Below are 22,269 nucleotides of genomic sequence, written 5' to 3' on the forward strand. Positions count from 1 at the left end.
GGCCCTCTACCAGGAAAGTTACACAGTGTACCTTTAAACATTTGTCTTTACCTCTTAAATGTTTTGTCTATGTAGCAGATATATTTTAACAAATGTAATTATGTTTTAGTTTTTAGCTTTTACGCGGCGCTGGTATTCCTGTATAAATTTCTAATGGAATAAACAAAGGGGCTGCCAAACACAAGGGCTGGTGCTTTTTGTCTGCATAACTTTGTGTATTTAAACTCCTGAAGCCCGCAGCTGAGTCATGTCTCTACAAGCTCCAAATATTCCTGTTCACAGGACGCAGCCACGAGTCCCCAGTGAACTCCATCTATGGTAAACTGTGCCAATACGCACTGTTTTTGAACTGGATTACATATCATTTCAGGTGGTGACTATTACTGTCATTCCACCTTGCGTTTCACCTTTTATTCAAGCATCAGATTCGGGAGTGGCTTTGGTAACCTCTGGGTGCGCCCCGAGCGGCCACACACAGCTGCGCAGAAGCCTGGGTGAACACATAGGTGGGATCCGGGACAATGGGTGTGTAACAACGGAAGCGACAAAGGCTACACAAAAATCATCTCTAGTCGCCTTTAGTTTATTTTAATAGGATGTCTAAGCGCATCAGACCTGGATACTGCCGCCAGGAAGTAAACAAAACCACTTGGGAAGTCCCAGATCGGTACCGTGACTTGAAGCAGGTGGGGACCGGAGCGTACGGGACAGTATGGTGAGTCCTTAAATCTCTGTTTTGGTCTGTAAATCTACATTCACCCTGCGATGTGCGTGGAGCCGCGTAACAAAGAGCGACGTAACATATGGTGCCACGGGGACAGGCGCTTTGTGCCAAACAAAAGGAGCTCAGGGTGCGCTTTTCTGAGAAGAAACACGCTGCCGTTTCACTTCCTGATGCGATAGTGACAATTTATTGCAAGGCTCCACTTGTCCGTTTAAAGGTCACATGGACTTGACTCTCTCAAATCATAATTGTAAACAATTAAACTGCTTTCAGATTCAGATCGTAAAGTGCGCGCCGCGCGCCTCAGCGTGGGCACTGCTGGTGTCAGAGCTCGCGCTCAGATGTGTCTTGTATCCCACGCTTTAACGTTGACAGATTTTATGACCTTAAAAGGCCTGACATTGGAATAGCACAGTAATGTTTACAAAGCAAACAACTCCCCATCCCTCATGTCAGACCAAGAGAGGCCACCTCGATTTCCTTCTGTGGTTTGTGATCGGATTCGAGAGTTACACCTTCCACAACATAATTCTCTCAAACCCAGTGAATATGCGTCTGTGTGTGAGCAAATGCCAGCCTAACTCTACTTAAGTGATTAGTAATTTGACTTCTGTACCATTAAGGTATTTAATTTAAGTAGCCTAAAGCACAGTGAAAGCTAAAGCTGTGGGGGAGTGAGCTGCCTTTATTTAGCTTGATAAAACAGACGCACTTTCCTGGTTGTATCAACAATATCTTCATGTTTCATTTAACCTTGTGATTTGTCTGTGTTCCAGCTCAGCCGTGGACTCCAGAACAGGAGCTAAAGTGGCCATAAAGAAGTTGTACAGGCCTTTCCAGTCAGAACTATTTGCCAAACGTGCCTATAGAGAGCTGAGGCTCCTCAAACACATGAAACATGAAAACGTACGTCATAAAGTCATGAGGTCAGGTGACATGTTAACATGTCAGAGCTTTTTCTCAGTGTTTTTGTCTTTCAGGTGATTGGGCTCCTAGACGTGTTCACAGCAGACTTGTCTCTGGACAGATTCACCGATTTGTAAGTCTGGCTCATATTTCACAGAGAAAAACACCTGATCCAAACCCACATGTTTGTTGTTGTGCTGCAGTTATCTGGTGATGCCCTTCATGGGCACAGACCTGGGCAAAGTGATGAAGTTACAGAGACTTTCTGAAGAAAAGATCCAGTATTTAGTTTATCAGATGCTCAAAGGGCTGAAGGTGAGTACATTTACAGTACAACTGTAATAAAACTACTCTGCTTTAATCTGTTTGGTCTTTTCTGTTTTAGTATATCCATTCTGCTGGGATAATACACAGAGTAAGTCCAAATGTAATTTACATAATGTAATTCACATCTCATGTATTTGTTATAAATATTTTTCACATTTTTTAGGATCTTAAACCGGGTAATCTTGCCATTAACCAAGACTGTGAACTCAAGGTAAACATTAAGAAATACACTTATTTTATCTGTTCAAATTAAAGTGATACAACATTATTTTCTTTAATACTACAATATTTACTTTCATGGTCATGTTGTTGACCTCATGTTGCTACTTGGTTTATCATATTTATACTGTGTGTTACTGGGTCAGTTTATGCACTTTGTAAACTGTGTGTGTTTTATCATATTAATACTGTGTGTGTTTGGCTCAGATAATAGACTTTGGGTTGGCGCGGCAGGCAGACAGTGAGATGACCGGGTACGTGGTGACCCGCTGGTACAGAGCCCCAGAGGTCATCCTCAACTGGATGCACTACACGCAGACCGGTGAGCAGATATCAACAATACCTCGACAACACACCGACAACACACCGACAACACACCGACAACACACAACAACACACCAACAACACACTGACAACACACACAACACACCGACAACACATCAACAACACACCAACAACACACCAACAACACACTGACAACACACAACAACACACAACACACACAACACACAACACACCAACAACACACAGACAACACACTGACAACGCCCTCAGTGAGACCAGATACACAGCACCAGAGCACTTTGTTTACCACTACTACCTTCTGTCAGTATATAGCACTTTTACAGAAACACACAGAAATCGAGCTCCACAGTCCCGCCCAGTTCAAAGTTCACTCCATTATTTTTCCCCAGAGTGTTTAAAAGCATCGTGGAGGTTAATGAGCTATGTGCTAAATAATATCCATAACTGTTGGATACATAAGCGGTTGTTTTTAAGCCCAAAATGCCAAATTCTGCTAAAAGTTTTATAACTTTGTGGTTTATACAGTTTCAGAGATAACGTTTTCATTAAATTATATGTATAAATAGATATATAAATTATAGGTCTTGTAATATTTTTATACTTTTTTTTTCTCTTAAAGTCTGGGAAGAAAATTGACAAATGTACTTCCAGAACCAGAAGCTCCAGAGTTTATTAATCTTTGTAATTGAAATATGAAGATTTAAATCCATTTTAAGAGGCATCTTATGTGCATTTTTTGTTGTTATACAAGTTGTACAAGAAATTTAAGTAGATCAGATGAATGGTTAGTCTTGCATGGATATTATTTTAATGGTAATAGAAACTGGGATAAAAACAAACAAAAGTCTGAACAAGACAGAGCCTGTGTGCGTCTCACTGCTGCTCAGTGAATTCTTTGTTTTACTGTGAAGAAGCTTGTGACTATATGTCTGTGTATATAAATAAACGTTACTTGTTATTTTAAAAAAAAAGAGAAACAACTAAGCAGAAATATTGGAAACATGTATATTCCACGTAGAAAGGCACCAGTCTCATCTTAACTCTATTATCTTCTTTAGCTGATAATAAAATTTGAAAACACAACTTTATTATGATGTTATTATTCTACATATCCTCTAGATGGAGCTATGTTATCATGTATTTCTGTACTGCTGCCCCTCTTAGTTATTTTCCACGCACTTTTCTTTAAACTCTTGACTCTGTTGTTTTCTCAGTGGACATTTGGTCTGTGGGCTGCATCATGGCCGAGATGCTCCAGGGAAAACCTCTGTTTAAAGGCAGTGACCGTATCCTTTTTCTACTCTGTTATCATTAAAGAGTTAAGTATTATTTGTATCCGGTGGTGGAACATAAAGTAAAAGTAGTAAAGCACATTAGTATCTGTACTGTACCTTGCTTTTACTTTACTACATTTGAGTGCAGGTGTCTGTACTTTCTATTCCACTACATGTTGGAACAGGACTCAAAAGTATTTTATTTTTATTACAGTTTGAGACCTGCTGAAAAGACCAAGGGGATTTTTAACATGTTGATAATTTCAACAAACAAATAAAAACAACTAGGGGAGAAAATCTAGCACAAATCTGCATCAGAATCACTGTATTTGAAGCTTCATTAGATCTCAAAATCTGAAGAATACTTTTACTTTTTACTCTTATATACATTTTTAAACAGGTACTTTAATACTTTTAGTTAAGTCGAATTTTTTCATGCAAAGCTTTTACTTATATTAGTATTTTTTGTATTTTTTTTGCTCCTATATCTGTACTTTTACATAGTAACAAATTAGAGTACTTCTTCGAGTACTGTTTCCATCGGATTGCATTGAAGCCTTGAACTTTAACCCATACTTCAGACTTGGACCAGCTGACAGAGATCATGAAGATCATCGGGACTCCATCTCAAGAATTTGTAGCAAAACTTGAATCAGAAGACGTGAGTTCAACAGCTACAACGCTTTCTTTCAAACAATATCGATTTAACGTAATCCCTTTTTTGTTTTTAGGCCAAAACGTACATCCAAGGTCTTGATAAAATAGAAAAGAAAGATCTAACCAAGGTGTTTCCAGACAGTGATCCACAAGGTAAGGCAAATCCAGCTTTCAATGCTTGTATTTTTGGGCATTTGCGGTTCACAATTTTCATTCATTTGTAATAGTTTCAGACCTTGTAATATAATTTCAATCAAAAACAGTGAACTACCCATAGAGTTTTATGTTTTTTTGTCTGGGATTAGGTTCAAAAATTAAAGGTCCTATGTGGTTTCCTTCTCAAAAACACACCTGGAGTTTTGTTTTGTCATTCACACATGTTTGAGTAATCCTTTATTATTAGTCTGTCTACATCGTCAAATTGTTCTGTTCCACCTTTTGATGTCATGTAGTAATACTTTTACCAGCTACCTTTTACTTTTATCTCAGTAGAAAACAGCAATTTCAGGGCTCAAATTATCTAAACCAGCAGTTCCCAAACTTTTTTGTGTCACGGACTGGTTTAATGTCAGACAATATTTTCACTGACCGGCCTTTAAGGTGTGGTGGATAAGTACGACAACATAAAATGATACGACCAACACAAAAACAGTGGTATTTTGTGTTGTTTTTTACTCATTTTGCTCATTTGTGGGTTTAATATTAGCTTTCACACATATAAACGTGTGAATGAAACAAAACACAGCTCCAGGTCTGTTTGTTATGAGGAAATAACACTATAACATAATAGTGTAATTTATGTGACAACAAAAAGCCATAATTTCACTTTAGTTAATTTGTGTTGACAGAGAAGATTTTGAACTTTCTTGGTCCAGTATTGATAGCCTACATATTACCATAAACCAGGATAAAAAAAAAAAAAAAAAAACTTTAATAGTATAGTATGATATTAAGATAAGATATATTAAGTAAGATAAAGTGGTCACCTCTTGTTTTAAGCCATGTTATAATGCTGTTACCTCCTCAGAAACAGACCTGGAGTTGTGTTTTGTTTCATTCACACGTCTGAGTAACCCTTTAGTTGTCTGTCTATCTTCAAAATGCTTTGTTCCACCTTGTGATGTCATGAAGTGGTAGTTTTTTTTAACCTTTATTTCAGTAGAGATTGGCAATTCCAGGTCTCAAATGATCTAAATCAGCGATCGCAAACCTTTTTTGCGCCACGGATCGGTTTATTGTCAGACAATATTTTCATGGACCGGCCTTTAAGGTGTGGTGGATAAATACGACAAAATAAAATTATATGACCAACACCAAAACAGTGGTATTTTGTAAATATAATAAACAACATTTCCAAAGATGACATGTTTTTTACTCATTTTACAGCTTGTGGGTTTAACATTAGTGTTCACACATAAACACACATGTGAATGAAACAAAACACAGCTCCAGGTCTGTTTGTGATGAGGAAACAACATTATAACATAGATCAGAAAACAGTGTGATATGGGTCCTTTTAAGTGACAACAAAAAAACAAACAAACATAATTTCACTTTAGTTAATTTATATTGACAGAGAAGATTTTGAACTTTCTCGGTCTAGTATTAATAGCCTACATATTACCATAAACCAGGATAAAAAATAACAACAACAAAACTCTTCATTAGTATAGTAAGATATTAAGATAAGATGAAACATATTAAGTAAGATAAGATATACATTCTGCAGTGGTCACCTCCTGTTTTAAGCCATGTTATAATGTTGTTACCTCCTCAAAAACATAAATGGAGTTGTGTTTTATTTCATTCACACATGTTTGAGTAATCCTTTATTATTAGTCTGTCTACAATGCTCTGTTCCACCTTCTGTCATGCAGTAATACTTTTACTAGTGTCAAATTAACTAAATCAGCGGTCTCCAGTCTTTTTTGTGCCACGGACCGGTTTAATGTCAGACAATATTTTCACTGACTGACCTTTAAGGTGTGGCGTGTAAATACGACAAAATAAAATGGTACAACCAACACAAAAACAGTGGAATTTTGTAAACATAATATTAAACTTTTCCAAAGACGTCTTGTTTTTTACTCATTTTGCAGCTTGTGGATTTAATATTATCGTTATATAGTCATATAAACATGTGTGAAAGAAACAAAACACAACTTCAGGTCTGTTTATGATGAGGAAACAACATATAACATAGATCAGAAAATAGCGTAATATTGGTCCTTTTATGTGACAACAAAAAGGCAATATTTCACTTTAGTTAATTTGTGTTGACAGGGAAGACTTTGAACTTTCTTGGTCCAGTATTGATAGCCTACATATTACCATAAACCAGGATAAAAAAAAATCTTCATTAGTGTAGTCAAAAGTTTTAGAACGCCAAACTTTTTCCATTTTTTTTTACCGTTTACTGTTGACCAAAACATATTCTAAACTTTTGATTCATGAAAGTGTCCACCTTTGGCAGATATAACAGCTGAACACACTCGTGGCGCGTTCTTTTTACAACAGAAATCAAATATTCTTCAGAAAGTTCTTCCCAAGTCTGTTGCAGAGGTTTTCATAAATGTGCGGCACTTGTAGGTTGCTTGACTTTTACTCTTCTGTCCAGTTCATCCCAAACCAGCTCGATGGGGTTTAAGTCTGGACACTGTGCTGGACACTCCATGTTTTCAAGTTTATCATCTTGTTTTGTTTTGTTTTTTTTCCTGAGGTAGTTTTGGCAGAGCTTGGACTCTTTTTTTTTTTAAACCTCTGGCTGTTCAGTACTCACCTTTGTACCATTTCAAGCTCTTCATTGGACTTGAATTGCAATAAATAACTGGGAAAATTAGGTTGTTCTAAAACTTTTGACCAGTAGTTTACATTCTACAGTAGTCACCTTCAACTAAATATCCAACTAAAGGTATAAAACTCTCTGTGTTCTCCCTGTAGCTGTGTGTGTCCTGGAGTGCATGTTACTGCTGGACCCAGAGAACAGGGTGACGGCTGCAGAGGCCCTTTCTCTTCCATATTTCTCAGTTTTTCGAGAACCAGACGAAGAGACCGAAGCCCTGCCGTACGACCACTCACTGGACAACGCCGAACTCACTGTAGACCAATGGAAACGTAAGCGTGGATTATTCTTAGTCTCATTAGATTGTGTTTTAATAAGGAATTTTACACAGATAATGACTTGAAATTGAATTGCTTTTCTGTTTTTAGGTCATACCTTTACAGAGATCTTGACTTTCAAACCTGTTTTGCTGGACTCAAAAGAAACTTCACTTTGAAAAAAAAAATAAAACACACTACGGATCAACTGTGGTACTCAACACTAAAAGACTTAAAGGTGCATTGTGTAACTTTACTTTTCCATGGAGGTGTTATTGTTTCACAGTATGGTATTAAACCTTTCTATCTCCATGGAGACCAAAGCGAACCAAGTTACAGGTCAGATCTGTGGAGAGGCGGCCCCTCTCACAGTCAGAATACCTGTTTTTTGAGGTATTTTTCTGCTATAAAACCACCTGTAATTGAATAAATGTGAAGTAGAGCTTTTTAATGTCACACTGTGGAACATTCCAGGCAATGACGTATCCATAGAAACAAGCAGAAAAGTTACACGGTGCACCTTTAATCCAACTTATTATCAAAACAAATGCAAGAAAGTAGAGGGAGGTACAGTATCTCTTACATGTAGCCGTTCTGAGAGATTTGGGGACTGATCAAGCAAAATAACACTGTGTAATTCTACAAATACTATAAGGGGCATTAGCAGTGGTATAATTATTTTTGTACTTATTTGGATGTCAGTGGAGCTCAACAGTGACCATCTTTCCAGCTCCAGAAGTAAATTTTCCATTAATTTTTCCCCATAGACTTTTTTTTTTTTTAAACTCTAATCAGACTAATCATGTTAATAAAGTTTAATCAGTTATATGATTAAACACAAGATTTGACAAAATGTTTATAAAGTTGCAGAAACAGATTTTAAAAGTGCACAGTGTAACGTTTCTGGTGTAATTGTTTTTCCCTGAATATTCTACAGTATGGCAATAAACTTGGTTATCATGATAGAGACAACCTCCTGAGCAGATCTATGGAGAAGCAAGCCTGCACATAGTAAGACCTTCATGTTTTTTGAGGTATTTTTGAGCTATAAAACACCTGTAATTGAGTACATGCAGTTCAGATAAGTTTAATGCCATACTGTGAGACATTCCATGCAAAGAAATAACATCTCCATGGAGACAAACAAGTATTTGACCCTCCGTTTTAGAAATTACATACTGCACTTTCAATAAAATTATAGGTCTTGTGGTCATTAATCACCACATAGACTAACTCTGAGCAAATATTCAAACTTTTAATTATTTTAATTTATTATTTTGGGAAAGTCTTTGTGAAAAATGAATGAGAAATTTACTTCCAAAAGTGGTCACTGTTGAGCTTTGTATGTCTTCATAAGTACTAGGGATGTAACAATAACCAAAATATTGTGATATCGTATCGTCAGAAGTCTCTCAACAAGAAATTACAAGTCTTTTTGCTTAAATTAATAGTTATGGTGCAGCAATAGCTAAAAAAACCCAGAGAGAACTACATAGACCATGATCCTTTGCTCTCGCTTTGTGCAGAATACATGAAGAAATAAATGTTCCAAGCACTTTTAAAGCTTAATTCTTTGGGTTAAGTCTTGTCAAAGGCATTTTAAGAGGAAAAAGTAGCATAATCACAGTTTTATTATTGCAATAAATATCGTTCTGTGAGATTTGGATATCGTTACATCCCTAGTCTGTTGTGTATTTAAGTGTTTTAAATGTTTTAGATACCTTACTGTTCTTCCCATTGCCTTATAATAATAATATATTCCAGCAAAGGCCGTTTTGAATGTTGACAACCACTCAGGCTTTTTCTATGTAAACATTTCTACGTCCTTTATCCTTTAAGTGTGACAACGTTTTCAATAATAAAACTTGACTCTTTTGGATGTGGTGTGGACTTTTTATGTTGTTTACGCTCAAAAACAGCAGGTGGCAGCGCGTATTCGACTTGGCAATGCAGATCCAGACTCCTTCAGACAGTTCATACAAAAAAGCGCCAAGGAAAAATAGATGGACTTCTATGAATTCTAGTATTATTATTCCACAGTTTGTTATTCTTAGTCTAGGGGAGTAATGTTAAAGACGTGTGGAATTTCCTGATTTGACCACATAAAACGTGCACTTATGTAACTGTCTTTTGACTTTGTTTATATTGTAGCTCCACACCAGGCACAGTGGATTTACTGTTCTAATATTAACAGCTGTGACGCATATTTTTATTCTGATTCATGTAAGATTATTTGTATGTCGCTGCGCTGGTCCCCTGCTGTGCCTCCGAGTGAAGTCCTTTTTGACATGGCACTTTTCAAACCATATAATTGCATTCAGATCTAATTATAACATTGGGTACGCTCTTGGGGACTTTGGTTCTTTTCAGTGAATGCTGGTGAGTCCGTGTATTTTTTATTATGCTCACTGTTTAATTGAAATCTGATCTAAAATAGCAGAGATGCGTCGTGTTGTTTTGACATTTCTATCTGATCTTGCATGTCACACAGAGGTCGTTATTGTAAAAAATAACTTGAAGGGCCCATTTTTCACTATTTTCTGAGCTTTATTGTTGTTGTTTCCTCATCAAAAACAGACCTGAAGTTGTGTTTTGTTTCATTCACACATGTTTAACACAAATTCTGCGTATTTCAGATGATTTCTTATGCCAAACAGAAAAAACTCGGTACGGTAATATCATGATATGCATCTCACAGTACGATATTTTGAAGAGGCTGATATAATTGCTGACTGGACACTTTTTTGCTTTTAAAATACCTTGACAAGATGTTGGTGTGATTTATTACTGCCATAATCCCAAGAATTCAAGTAAAAAACATATTTCTTCATGTTGTCTGCACTGAAATGAATCATGGGATATGTAGTTCACGATGTTTATAAGCTGTTGCAACTATAAGACCATGCATTTAAGCAAAGAAACTTGTGATTTGATATTATTGTGACACTTTTGATGATACCATATCACGATATTTTGGTTATTGTTACATCCCTAGGTAATACAGGAAGTTCTCCACTGTGTTTTTAAACTCCATGCACCTTCACAATAATAGTTAATAGTCTGGATAATTCCAGCTCTGGAATTGACAATCTTTACTGAACAAATGGTAAAAGGAAACCTGATTCATCAGCCGGTTTCGCTTTGTAGAAACCATTCGTTTGACATTAGGCAGGTACTTTTTTTTCTTTTAACCAATCGCTGCTATTTGGTCGTAACGTATATAATAACGTCTTTCCCCTTGATAAAATTCACCAAACATTCTCTTTGTTCCAGCTTTAAATCCTCGATCTCAGGAATCGTTGCCAACACAGAATGTATGGCTCTTTGCTGATTGGCTGGTGCCCAAACTAGCACTTCTGGGGTTTTTTTGCGTACAGTCCTAGTGTATTCCGATTCCTGACCTACGTAGTTGCTGGAGAGAAATTAAACTGAGCAGAGGCACTAGGTGGCACCAGCCTGGCTTCATGACATCACAAGGTGGAACAAAGCATTTTGAGCTTTGAAGATGTAGATAAAGTAATAATAGAGTGTTACTCAAACGTGTGAATGAAACAAAACACAACTCCAGGTACGTTTTCTGATGAGGTAACAACATTATAAGTTGGCTTAAATCTCACAAGAGTCAGTTTTGTGTAGTATAGGACCTTGAAAGTGCCTATTACAGATTAGACTACATTTTTTCTAAAACACAGTAAAATCACTGCATTTCAGATTTTGCAAAAAATGTCATTCCTTTTTCCCAGTTTAGTCATTTTTTAGGTTGAAAATATTACTTTCTGGTTGGAAAATGGTTCAAAACACCTCTAATGTGCACAGAAATTATTATTTGACAACTTTATTTTGCTAAAGTAATATTCAAAGTATTGGAAAAATGTCTGTGTTACCCACCTCAGTCAAGAAATCTGTCAACTAGACAAAAAGCAAAAACAAAAAGCTTCTATCCAGTTGACAAATTACATTTTTTCTTTTGCTCTGGTGCCGAGAAAATTGTTTCTTGTGTAACTTGTGCCAAACTTTGGATAGAATTCTCCCTAGTGTGATATCACAAATATGGAGCTCTCTATCTTCTGAAATGTTTTACATATTTTCAACTTTTCTTCACAAATTGCTTCATGATTGATGTAAAACTAAAAGCTAAAAAAAAAAAAATTATAATAATAATAATGAAAATGATAATAATAACAACAACAGTAACAACAACGATAACAACAATAACATTGACATCAACAACAACAACAACAACGATAACAACGACATCGACAACGACAATGACAACAAAAACGATAACAAAAATGATAACAACAACGATAACAACGAGGACAACAACGATAATGACAACAACAATGATAACAACGACAGCGACGACAACGATGACGACGACAACAACAACGATGACAACGATGACAACGACAACAACGATGACAACAATGACGACGACAACAACAACGATGACAACAATGACGACGACAACAACAACGATGACAACAACGATAACAACAACAATGACCACAATGACAACAACGACAACGACAATGACAACAATGACGACAATGACAACGACGATAACAACAACAACAACGACGACAATGACAACGACGATAACAACAACAACAACGACGACAATGACAACGACGATAACAACAATTACAACAACGACGACAATGACAACGACGACAACAACAACGATAACAACAACGACAACAACGACGATAATGACAACAACAACGACAATGACAACAAGGACAACAACGATAACAACAACAACAACGATAACAACAACGATAACAACAACGATAACAACAACGACAACAACGACGACAATGGCAACAAGGACAACAACGATAACAACAACAACGATAACAACAATAACGATAACAACAACGACAACAACGACGACAATGACAACAACGACAATGACAACAAGGACAACAACGATAACAACAACAACGATAACAACAACGACAATGACAACAATGACGACAATGACAACAAGGACAACAACGATAACAACAACAACAACAACGACAACAACAGCAATACATAACACTTGTATAAAATTAGAAAATGCTGAAAACCCACCCCACTCAAGTACCTCATAATAACTTACTGAAGTAGAAGTTCATAGTAGTGGTCCAGAGTAAAAAGTATTTGGGGAAACTTCTACGCAAGTAAGAGTAACTGCAGTTCTGAATGTAACATCTGATTTAGATTTTGAAGTTAATTTAAGGGACCTAACACTAAATAAGAAACATCTGGTATTTGAAGGTCATGCCACAAAAATGAGAAAAAAATCTGAACAATCTGCGCAAGAAATGTATTTTATCAAGATAACGTTTTTGTCACTTATAGAATTACTCATAGTGGAAAGGTGAACTCTAACCTGAACTCTGCGTGTCAGTCTGAGTCTTCAATGGCTCTCAGACTTTTCACAGCAAATATGTTTCATTTGACATCGCCGCATTATACTCTATAACCCAATCTTTTTTTAATACAAATGAGGGGCCTTTTAAGTTAAATTCCTGATGTTTAAATGCAGTTTTTAGTAATACAGCGAGTTCTTGGGCCTAGTTAAACATATAAATGACTAAATATAATAGAAATACCAAAATACAAAATAATCAATAGGAAATCTGTCTCTTTCTCCTCATCTGGGAGTATGACATCAACACATTCTCGGATCGGAAAACCACCGACGAAAAGGTGCATTTACGAGAAGCTCCAGATTGAAACCACCAGGGCTATAACGATTCCAGGTCTTAGGAATTACGGTTTACCAAGAATTTACCCAACGGAGGACAAAAATGTGGCAACAATTGACTCGATGGTCGTCTATAAATAATTTTGCCTTCAGAATGAGTGATATCTTTACGTAATAGAATTATTTTTATTTTCCTCTGACTTCCTCTGAGTTTTACGTAATGGTACTTCTCTGAAACATCATCCAACTGTCTGCTGTTTGACTTATTTATCTGTTGAAACTGCAGCTGAAGGCATCAACATTCACTGGGGGTGTGACGCTAACTGGAGGCACTGCTCTGTTACTCAAGTTAGCCTTTCATTTGAGCTTTTCAGTTCGTAACTCTCACCTTTTTGTTGAAAATCTAACACCTAAACATGAGCATGAACGACAAAGGTGTTAATTTTGTCTTCTTATGTACTTTAACTTCTTGGGTTCTTTTTAAAGACAATACAGTAAAGTGTATTTACCTTGTTGACATGTTTCGGCTGCTGCTGCAAGTCATCTTCAGAACTGTCACTGGTGTTGGTGGTGACGTGTTGTATATCAGTTGTTGTTACTTCCTGTAGGCGTTGTCAGCCTGATGGACCTGCAGGTTGCTCAGACTGACCACATCTCCCGTCGCCCGGTGTCATCTCGGTTAATGCTGTTTGTGCTTCGTTTCCTGATTTCAATGGCCTACCTGATCAAGTGTTTGAACTTGTTGTTTTCCGATCCAATGATCCGAGCCTGGTCCCAATCCATAATGTGGTCACCAACACCGGTGACAGTTCTGAAGATGACCCGCAGCAGCAGCCGAAACATGTCAACAAGGTAGATACACTTTACTGTATTGTCTTGGACCATGAACGTTCATATTGTATATACAGGCTCCTGAAAATGTGTTCAAATCAATAAATTTTGTATTTTTGTTTGAATTTTCAGGGAAAATTTGGTGAAAATAAGGCAGAACACCATCACAAATTTTGGATATGTTAAAAACAAACATCTAGTCTTTCTAAAAGAGTCCATTTTATGTTTGAGGGTTCTGTCAATTTTTTGGTATAACATGGTAAAGATGGCACCAAATGTATTTTTTTTATTTTCAATTTTTAACACTTAATATCTTCTACAGCGTTCATCACAGAGGGTCAGTTTTAAAATATAAAGTACATAGCATGTGTGGGAAGGTGTATGTTCAATATCAAACCTCTGTCTTTGAAATTGCACTTTCCACAGTCCTTCAAAAATGCCTTCATATTTGAAGATTAGAATTTTCAAGCAAATTCAAGCCCCCAGAAATCTATGATAAACCAAAAGCACATGTGTAAAAGTTCATTTTTTAAAAGTACATTTGCCAAATTTTTTAAATTTGAAGGACTGACCTTAATTAGTTTTTTTTAGATACAGCAATCTGAAAGTGGCTCCTCAGAAAACTCTGCTCAGATCAGGTCAGGGGAGAGCAGACAAAATATTTTTTAATGACAAAACTATAAAAAGGTGGGAGCTAAAATTTGGGACTTTTCCTATTGAATATTTTTTCAGTCAAATCTGAGATGATCAAGTGGGGGCATTCGGAGATTTGGCGTGGAATGACCCGTGTGCATCGTGTCACCTCAGTAAATACGAACATTCTGCCATAGACATAGACGCAGAACACCTCCAATGTGTTGGCACTGCAACGAATCAATTTACAGTCATTAGCCTTATCAATCCTCCTCCTCGTATCTTCTCTCCACATATTTGTACATTCTTGACTTTAAATTCTGCTCGTTCTTTCACATTTGACGGTGTTGAATTTATCGGGTCTGTTTAACTGACCTCCAGTTCCTTGACTTCTCGTGAGTTACTCCCCAGAGATGCAGCTTCCTTCCTGGGTCAGACCGTAACTCTCCACTCCCTCCGCTGCCATAACTGTGAACTGGACTCTGCACTGATGCAACAAACAAACTCTGTGTACACTGTATTCTGTTATATCTACTTCTGTAGTTATGTTTTTGCACTAACTGCACTAAAACTGTCTTAGATTATAATCACGCTACTGTTTAAAAGTCCTATATTGCAGACGTGGGGACTTGCATATCAAGATTGTTTTCATCTCAAACAGTCTTTCATTATTTTTAGGACCTGAGACTTGACTTCATAAAATGGACTTGGGACTTGACTTGGAGTTGAGCCCTGTGACTTGAGAAGACTTGATGCTTCTCCTAAAAATATATATGTTTTTAGGAAATACTTTTCTCTTTACTGTTGATAAATGCAGTGCTTAATTTTACAGGAACAAACTGGAACATGTCCCTCCCACTTCTTGGTTTGTTACTTTGGATGGAACTGAAGTACTGTGATGTGGTATCCTCAAAAGTACTACAGTAATATGCAGTACAATACAACAAAACAGAGGGAACTACATAAAACATGATTCTTCCATTTCAGACACATGACAAAATAACTTCGCACTGAAATTCTGACCATACTGATTCACACTAAGATATTGACAAGATGTTTAAAAAGTAAAAAAAAAAAAAGAAAGAAAGAAAAAAAAAGCATTTCTACTTAGTTTAAAAATCATATAAATTGCAAAAATCTAAACTATAATTGGTTTAAAGGCTTGAAGTGATTTAAGATCAAAGCAGACGACTTGGAACTGACTTGGTCTTATGGGCCAGTAACTCGAGACTTGATTTTGACTTTCCTGTCTTTGACTTGGGACTTGACTCGGACTTGAGGTCAAAGACTTGAGACTTACTTGAGACTTGGTCCCACCTCTGCTATATCATGCAAACCTGGAGTTGTGTTTTGTTTCATTCACACGTCTGAGTAATCTATTATTATTATTATTATTATTATTATTATGTATTTATTTATTTTGTTTATTTATTTCATTCATAAAGTATAAAAAGACATTAACAGTGTCACAACATCAAACATACAAGAAATGAATGAAAAGGAGCAGAAAGAAGAGTAACCTTATGTAATCTGACCCCTTTTCCCTTTTCAAGACAATACATCAACATCAATAGTTACTTTAAAACATTTCAAATCAGTACATTTCAGTTCAGTCACAATAAATCACATCAATTGCAAACAGAAATCTTCACTGTTATGCACAACTTAGTTTCCTTTTTAATACATACACATTGCGCTGGATATTATGTGTTTTTAAATGCCATTATTCTACTTTATTCTTTTATATCATTATCAAGACTATTCCATAAATTAACTCCTTTCACAGCGCTGCTCCGTAACCTTGGTTCTGAATCTAGTTTGTTTAAACATATAAGTTCCTTTTAAATTGTCGTGGCTTGTTCTCGTCTCAAACAGTTTTTGAATATTTACAGGTAATACATTGCACTTTGCTTTATACATTACTTTGAGGAGACTTAAGTCAACAATATCGTGCATTTTCAACACTTCAAGCTGAACAAATAAGCGGTTGGATGGCTCTCTATAATATAATGACTTTTGGTGATAATTCTCAAAGCCCTTTTCTGTATAATAAATAAAGGCTGTAGGTATGTTTTACTACCCAAGCTGGTGCCACCTAGTGCCTCTGCTCAATTTAATTTCTCTCCAGCAGCTAGGTCAGGAATCGGAATACACTAGACGGTTTGCAAGAACCCTGGAAGTTGTAGACCGCGCACCAGCCAATCAGCGCAGATCTGTGAAGCCATGACGTCAAACTCAAGTGCCTGTCTGGGTCCCTTTTGTGGTACAACACAAAAGTAAACAAAGCGGCTGAGATGGATGTAGACAAAGACATATATTCTGTGTTGGCAACGACTGAGATGGAGGATTTAAAGTCGGAATAAAAAGAATATTTGGTGAGTTTTGTCAAGGGGAAAGACGTTATTGTCCTTCCTCCTACGGGATTTTGGAAAAGCTTTATATACCAGTTAAGACCAAATAGCAGCGATTGGTTAAATTTTTAAAACGTACCCGCCTACTGTTGAGCAAACGTGTCCTAATGCTGCGTGGTCAGACGGTTTCCACAAAGTGAAACAAGCTGATGAATCAGGCTACAAATTTCCACACAGTACATCGACTATACTGCAATTGTAGAATTACACAAGGTTAAATAATGCTGCACTTAATGCTTCTTTATTATTAGTCTGTCTACATCTCCAAAGTTCAAAATACTCTGTTCCACCTTGTGATGTCATGTAGTGGTAGTTATTACTAGTAGATAGAGACATGTACATCCAACAAAAATTGCGACTGCGCAGTAAGAGTCATTGAAAGTAATTGAAATAAAAAAATTTGGGAGCTTCAAAGAACTGCAGTGCGGCTCTCTTTCTTCTTTTGCACGGTTTTCAAGTTATTACCACATGACATCGCAAGGTGGAACAGAGAGTGCCCCGTTTGAGAGAAGAACTCAACCTAAACACGTAGAGTTGTGAGTTAAAAACGTGTGAATGAAACAAAACACAACTCCAGGTCTGTTTTTGAGGATTTCCGAGTACACAGCATTATAAAACAGATCAGAAAATAGCGGATTCTGGGCCCTTAAATGCTCTAAATGCCTCTCAGCATGTCAGAAGCAACTGCGAACTTCTGACAGCGGCGATAACCTCGAATCTGGCGATAACCCTGAATCTTAAACTATCTTGAATCTCTGACAGTTCACACAGAAGTCACCAAGTTCTTCTCTGACAGGAAAAAGACGAGAGCACGTTTCTCTCCCTCCTCTTCACAACAGCAGCACATGGACACGCCGTCTCTCTCTCCCCCTGTTTGTTGACCCTGTGGTTTATTTTCAGAGCGCCTTGGATTCAAACAACATTTTTTCCCCTAGCACACACGCAAACCACACATACACACACATAAACCGTGAATACACACGTTATACACGCACATAGACACATAAACCACTATTACACAAGTTACACACATACTTCCACACACTTAGACTGACACTAGAGGGAGTTCGGCGCAGAAACCGCACTGCCCGAACATCAGCGTGACCCGGGTCAGCCTCTTCTGTGACCGGGGAGGTTCGTCTGTGTGAATCTCCGTGGGATTCTGCTCCGCGTTCTGCAAAACTAATTGGAGTTTTTAGTAACCGACACTGAACTTTACGCTTTGAGGGCTTTCGTGTCGGATCTCGTATCGGAGTATACAGCTGACTAATGGCTAATCATCGGACAATTTTGAACTAATTATAATGATGTAGCTGCAATTACAGGACCTTTATTTCTCACCGGTTTAACAGCTACCGACCACAGAGTAATTAGCGATTGTTTATTCCACAGATAATTCGGCGTGTCGTGTCCTTACCGAGATCAAATAAACAAATTCAAGGACTCACAGCAGATAAAATGAGAGTTTAGTCAGAGAGAGGGAGAGAAAACAGAGGCCGTGTTTGTGTTTACACGCTGATTTATACTGTAAATTTAATTAAAGGACCTATAATACACAAAGTGACTCTTGTGAGCTTTAAGCCATGTTAGAATGTGGCTCCCTCATCAAAAACATACCAGGAGATGTGTTTTGTTTCATTCGCACATGTTTAAATAATCCCGGTTTATTCATTTTTCTGCATCTCCAAAGCTCAAAATGCTCTGTTCCAGCTTGTGATGTCATGAAGTGGTAGTTTTCAAGTTAACAGCTTCTTTTACATTTTGTTCAGTACAGATTGGAAAGTCCAGTGCTGAAATAATCCAAATGATTCTAGTGAAAGTGTATGTTGTTTTTTTGCTGGAATGTTCTAGCAGGAGTGTCAAAGTCAAATTCACAGAGGGCCAAAATTAAAAACTGGGACTAAGTCGTGGGCCAAACTAAATACTGAAAAATTTCAACAACTTCTGCGTGTTTTCTCTTCTCTCTGTAATGTTAAACCTTTTCTTATTAAAATAAATGTTTAATAATAGTTTTGCTTAAACACTGAATCCAGAACAAGCATAATATAAAATAATAACAAAATTTTCTCTATAGCCGGCGGGCAGCTCTAATACTTATTTGATTTGATCTCACAGGCCAAATATAATTAGCCTGATTCATCGGCCGGTTTCACAACATGGAAACCGTCTGACCTCACAGCATTAGAATTAATTTGTTCGACGGTAGGCGGGTACTTTTTTTTATTTAACCAATCGTGCTATTTGGTCGTGACGTATGTAATGCTCCGCTAACTGGTATATTAAGCTTTTCCCAAATCCCGTAGGAAGAAGGACAATAACGTCTTTCCCTTTGATAAAATTCACCAAACATTCTCTTTGTTCCGGCTTTAAATCCTCGATCTCGGGAATCACTGCCAACACAGAATATATGGCTCTTCGCTGATTGGCTGGTGCCTGAACTCACACTTCTGGGTTTTTTGCGAACCGTCTAGTGTATTCTGATTCCTGACCTAGTCGCTGGAGAGAAATGAAACTGAGCGGAGACACTAGGTGGCGTCAGTCTGGCTAAAATATAATTATGTCACGGGCCAAATTTGGCTCCCAGGCCTGAGTTTGACATGTCTGCTCTACAGTATGGCATTTAATTTAACTATCTCCATGGAGACAAGCAGGCCACATCAACAGGCCAAGTTACAGGTCAGCTCTGTGGAGAAGTGGTCACAGTAGTAATGCATTTTTTGTGGTAGTTCTGAGAAATAAAAAACACCTGTAATTGAATGAAATGAAAGTTAGAACAACTCGGCAAAGCAATAATGTTACTAGAAACATTACACAGAGCACCTTTAAACACAAAGGAGCACTTGACATAACCACATGACATCACAATGTGGAACAGAGCGTTTACCATTTGAGAGAACAACTCAGCCTAAATATGCAGGTTTGTGCGTTAAACAAAACAAGAAACAAAACACAACTCCAGGTCTATTTGCGACGAGGAAAGAACATTCTAACAGATCAGAAAACGGCGTGACACGGGCCTTTAACCAGAGAAAGCGAGAGAAAGCAGAACCCGCGTCTGTGTTTGTGTCTGCGTTTACTTGCTGATTTATCCCGTATATTAAATAGCAGCGAGTTTGTGGACGTGATTCTGATCTTGTTGCTCAGAGTGTCCTTCCAGATGTCAGTGCGCATCTGCTTTGGCTCTGCAGCTCCTGTTCACCGCTGTTACTGAGAGACATGTGTTTGAGACATGTTTTTGGGGAATAAAACAGCTCGGCTATTATATAATGCATGAGGTATTCCCAGGGCTTTGATCTTTGTTTATTTTAGTGAAGACAGTTTTGGTTCATGGAGTTTCTATTTTTAACAGTAATAACTATCCTTAAAAGGCCCGTTTCCCGCTGTGTTCTGATCTGTATTATAATGTAGTTTCCTCATTAAAACAGACCTGGAGTTGTGTTTTCTTTCATTCACACATGTTTAACACACAAAGCCTGCATTTTACACTCTGTTCCACATTGTGATGTCATGTAGTAATACATAATAGGAAATGCTCCACTATGTTTTTAAAAACAGGTAAGTGACAGAAGGTTCATGACATGTGGAACATTTAAGGAAAAGCAATACAATCAATGGGCTCCCAACCAGAAAAGTTACAAAGTGAATCTTTAAAGGTTCTATATTACAGATGCGGTCCATGCGGCATGGTTTAGTTCTGGTTTAGTCCTGGTTGCAGACCTGGTTTAGACCTGGTTTAAATCTGGTTTTATTCCTGGTTTTAGTTTCAGTTTAGTCCAGGTTTAGTCCTGGTTTTAGTTCTGATTTTAGTACTGGTTTTAGACCTGGTTTTAGTTCTGGTCTTAGTTCTGGTTTTAGACCTGGTTTAAATCTGGTTTTATTCCTGGTTTTAGTTTCAGTTTAGTCCTGGTTTTAGTTCTGATTTAGTTCTGGTTTAGTCCTGGTTTTAATCCTGGTTTTAATCCTGGTTTTAGTCCTGGTTTTACACCTGGTTTAGACCTGATTTTAGTCCTGATTTAGTTCTGGTTTAGTTCTGGTTTTAGAACTGATTTAGACCTGATTTTAGTCCTGGTTTTAGTTCTGGTTTATGTCTGGTTTAGTCTTGGTTTAGACCTGGTTTTAGTCCTGATTTTAGTTCTGGTTTAGCCCTGGTTTTAGTTCTGGTTTATTTCTGGTTTAGTTCTGATTTAGTCCTGATTTTAGTTCTGGATTAGAGGCACAGGAAACATGGGAGGAGGCACAGTCCGCACAACATATGGGAGGGGTGGTTCACGCTTTCGCGGCCCGGTACCAAACAACCCACGGCCCGGGGGTTGGGGACCCCTGCTATCTTACACAAAATGGATTCTTGAATATTGATGTTATAATATTATTACGTCATGAAAAACAGACCTGGAGCTGTGTTTTTTGTTTCATTCACACATGTTTGAGAAACTCTTCAGTCTGTCTACATCTCCAAAGGTCAAAATTCTCTTATAATGTCATGTAGCTGCATGTTTTCAAGTTAACAGCTCCTTTTAGCTTTTGCTCAGGAGAGAAAGGAAATTCCAACGCTGAATCATCTAAACGATTCTAGTGAAGGTGTATCGACTTTAAAAACACAATGGAGCACTTCCTGTATTACCACATGACATTACAAGGTAGAACAGAGTGATTTCTGTTTGAGACTCAGCTTAAATATGCAGGGTTTGTGTGTTAAACATGTGTGAATGAAACAAAGCACAAGTCCAAGTATGTTTCTGATGAGGAAACAACATTATCACCAAGATATTCAGTTTTGTCAATAACCTCCAGCCTGGTCTTTGCGTATCAGACCCTCCACAGGCTTTCATCCGCCCCACTGTCTGTGTACTCTATTACCCTTCCATCTTAGTGCCCTATCTGACCACTCTGCCTTATCATTACTTCTTCTTTTGAGTTGCACAGAACCACCCAGGTCCTGTCTCTCCCCGGAGTTGAAAGGCGTGGAGAATCTCCGGAGAGTTCCATGTGAGCCGGTGGAATGTCCTGTGCCCTCAGCATCCCTCCCTCGGACACGTGCAGCCCGGAGACGGACCGCACAGATGGGCTTTGAGATACAGGAACTACAGACACATGGAGGAGAATGAAGCTATGAATATGAGCAGAAACATCTCAAAGGTCCAATATTACGCAAAACTGACTCTGCTGTTACGTCCTCAAAAAACT

General features: G+C 37.6%; 1 protein-coding gene across 1 annotated transcript; it reads left to right on the forward strand.

Moving 5' to 3' along the window:
- Positions 1-326: 326 nt before the first annotated feature.
- Positions 327-9,391, forward strand: mapk12a (mitogen-activated protein kinase 12a). Its single transcript, XM_020931077.2, has 12 exons — positions 327-715; positions 1,501-1,630; positions 1,705-1,763; positions 1,834-1,945; positions 2,016-2,045; positions 2,121-2,168; positions 2,384-2,498; positions 3,697-3,768; positions 4,338-4,417; positions 4,488-4,566; positions 7,354-7,527; positions 7,624-9,391. Exons 1-12 carry the CDS (start codon positions 597-599, stop codon positions 7,689-7,691), a joined length of 1,086 nt encoding a protein of 361 aa, XP_020786736.2. The 5' UTR covers positions 327-596; the 3' UTR covers positions 7,692-9,391.
- Positions 9,392-22,269: the final 12,878 nt, after the last annotated feature.

Source organism: Boleophthalmus pectinirostris, unplaced genomic scaffold (assembly GCF_026225935.1).
Source record: "Boleophthalmus pectinirostris isolate CB_2022bp ecotype Guang Dong unplaced genomic scaffold, ASM2622593v1 HiC_scaffold_2, whole genome shotgun sequence".
NCBI lineage: Eukaryota > Metazoa > Chordata > Actinopteri > Gobiiformes > Gobiidae > Boleophthalmus > Boleophthalmus pectinirostris.

Bases quoted from the DNA above. Each gene is read 5' to 3' on its own strand.
- mapk12a (XM_020931077.2), top strand. From the start codon at position 597: ATGTCTAAGCGCATCAGACCTGGATACTGCCGCCAGGAAGTAAACAAA. The intron at 3,769-4,337 runs GTATCCTTTTTC...CCCATACTTCAG, and splicing joins TCTGTTTAAAGGCAGTGACC to ACTTGGACCAGCTGACAGAG. The intron at 7,528-7,623 runs GTAAGCGTGGAT...TTCTGTTTTTAG, and splicing joins CACTGTAGACCAATGGAAAC to GTCATACCTTTACAGAGATC.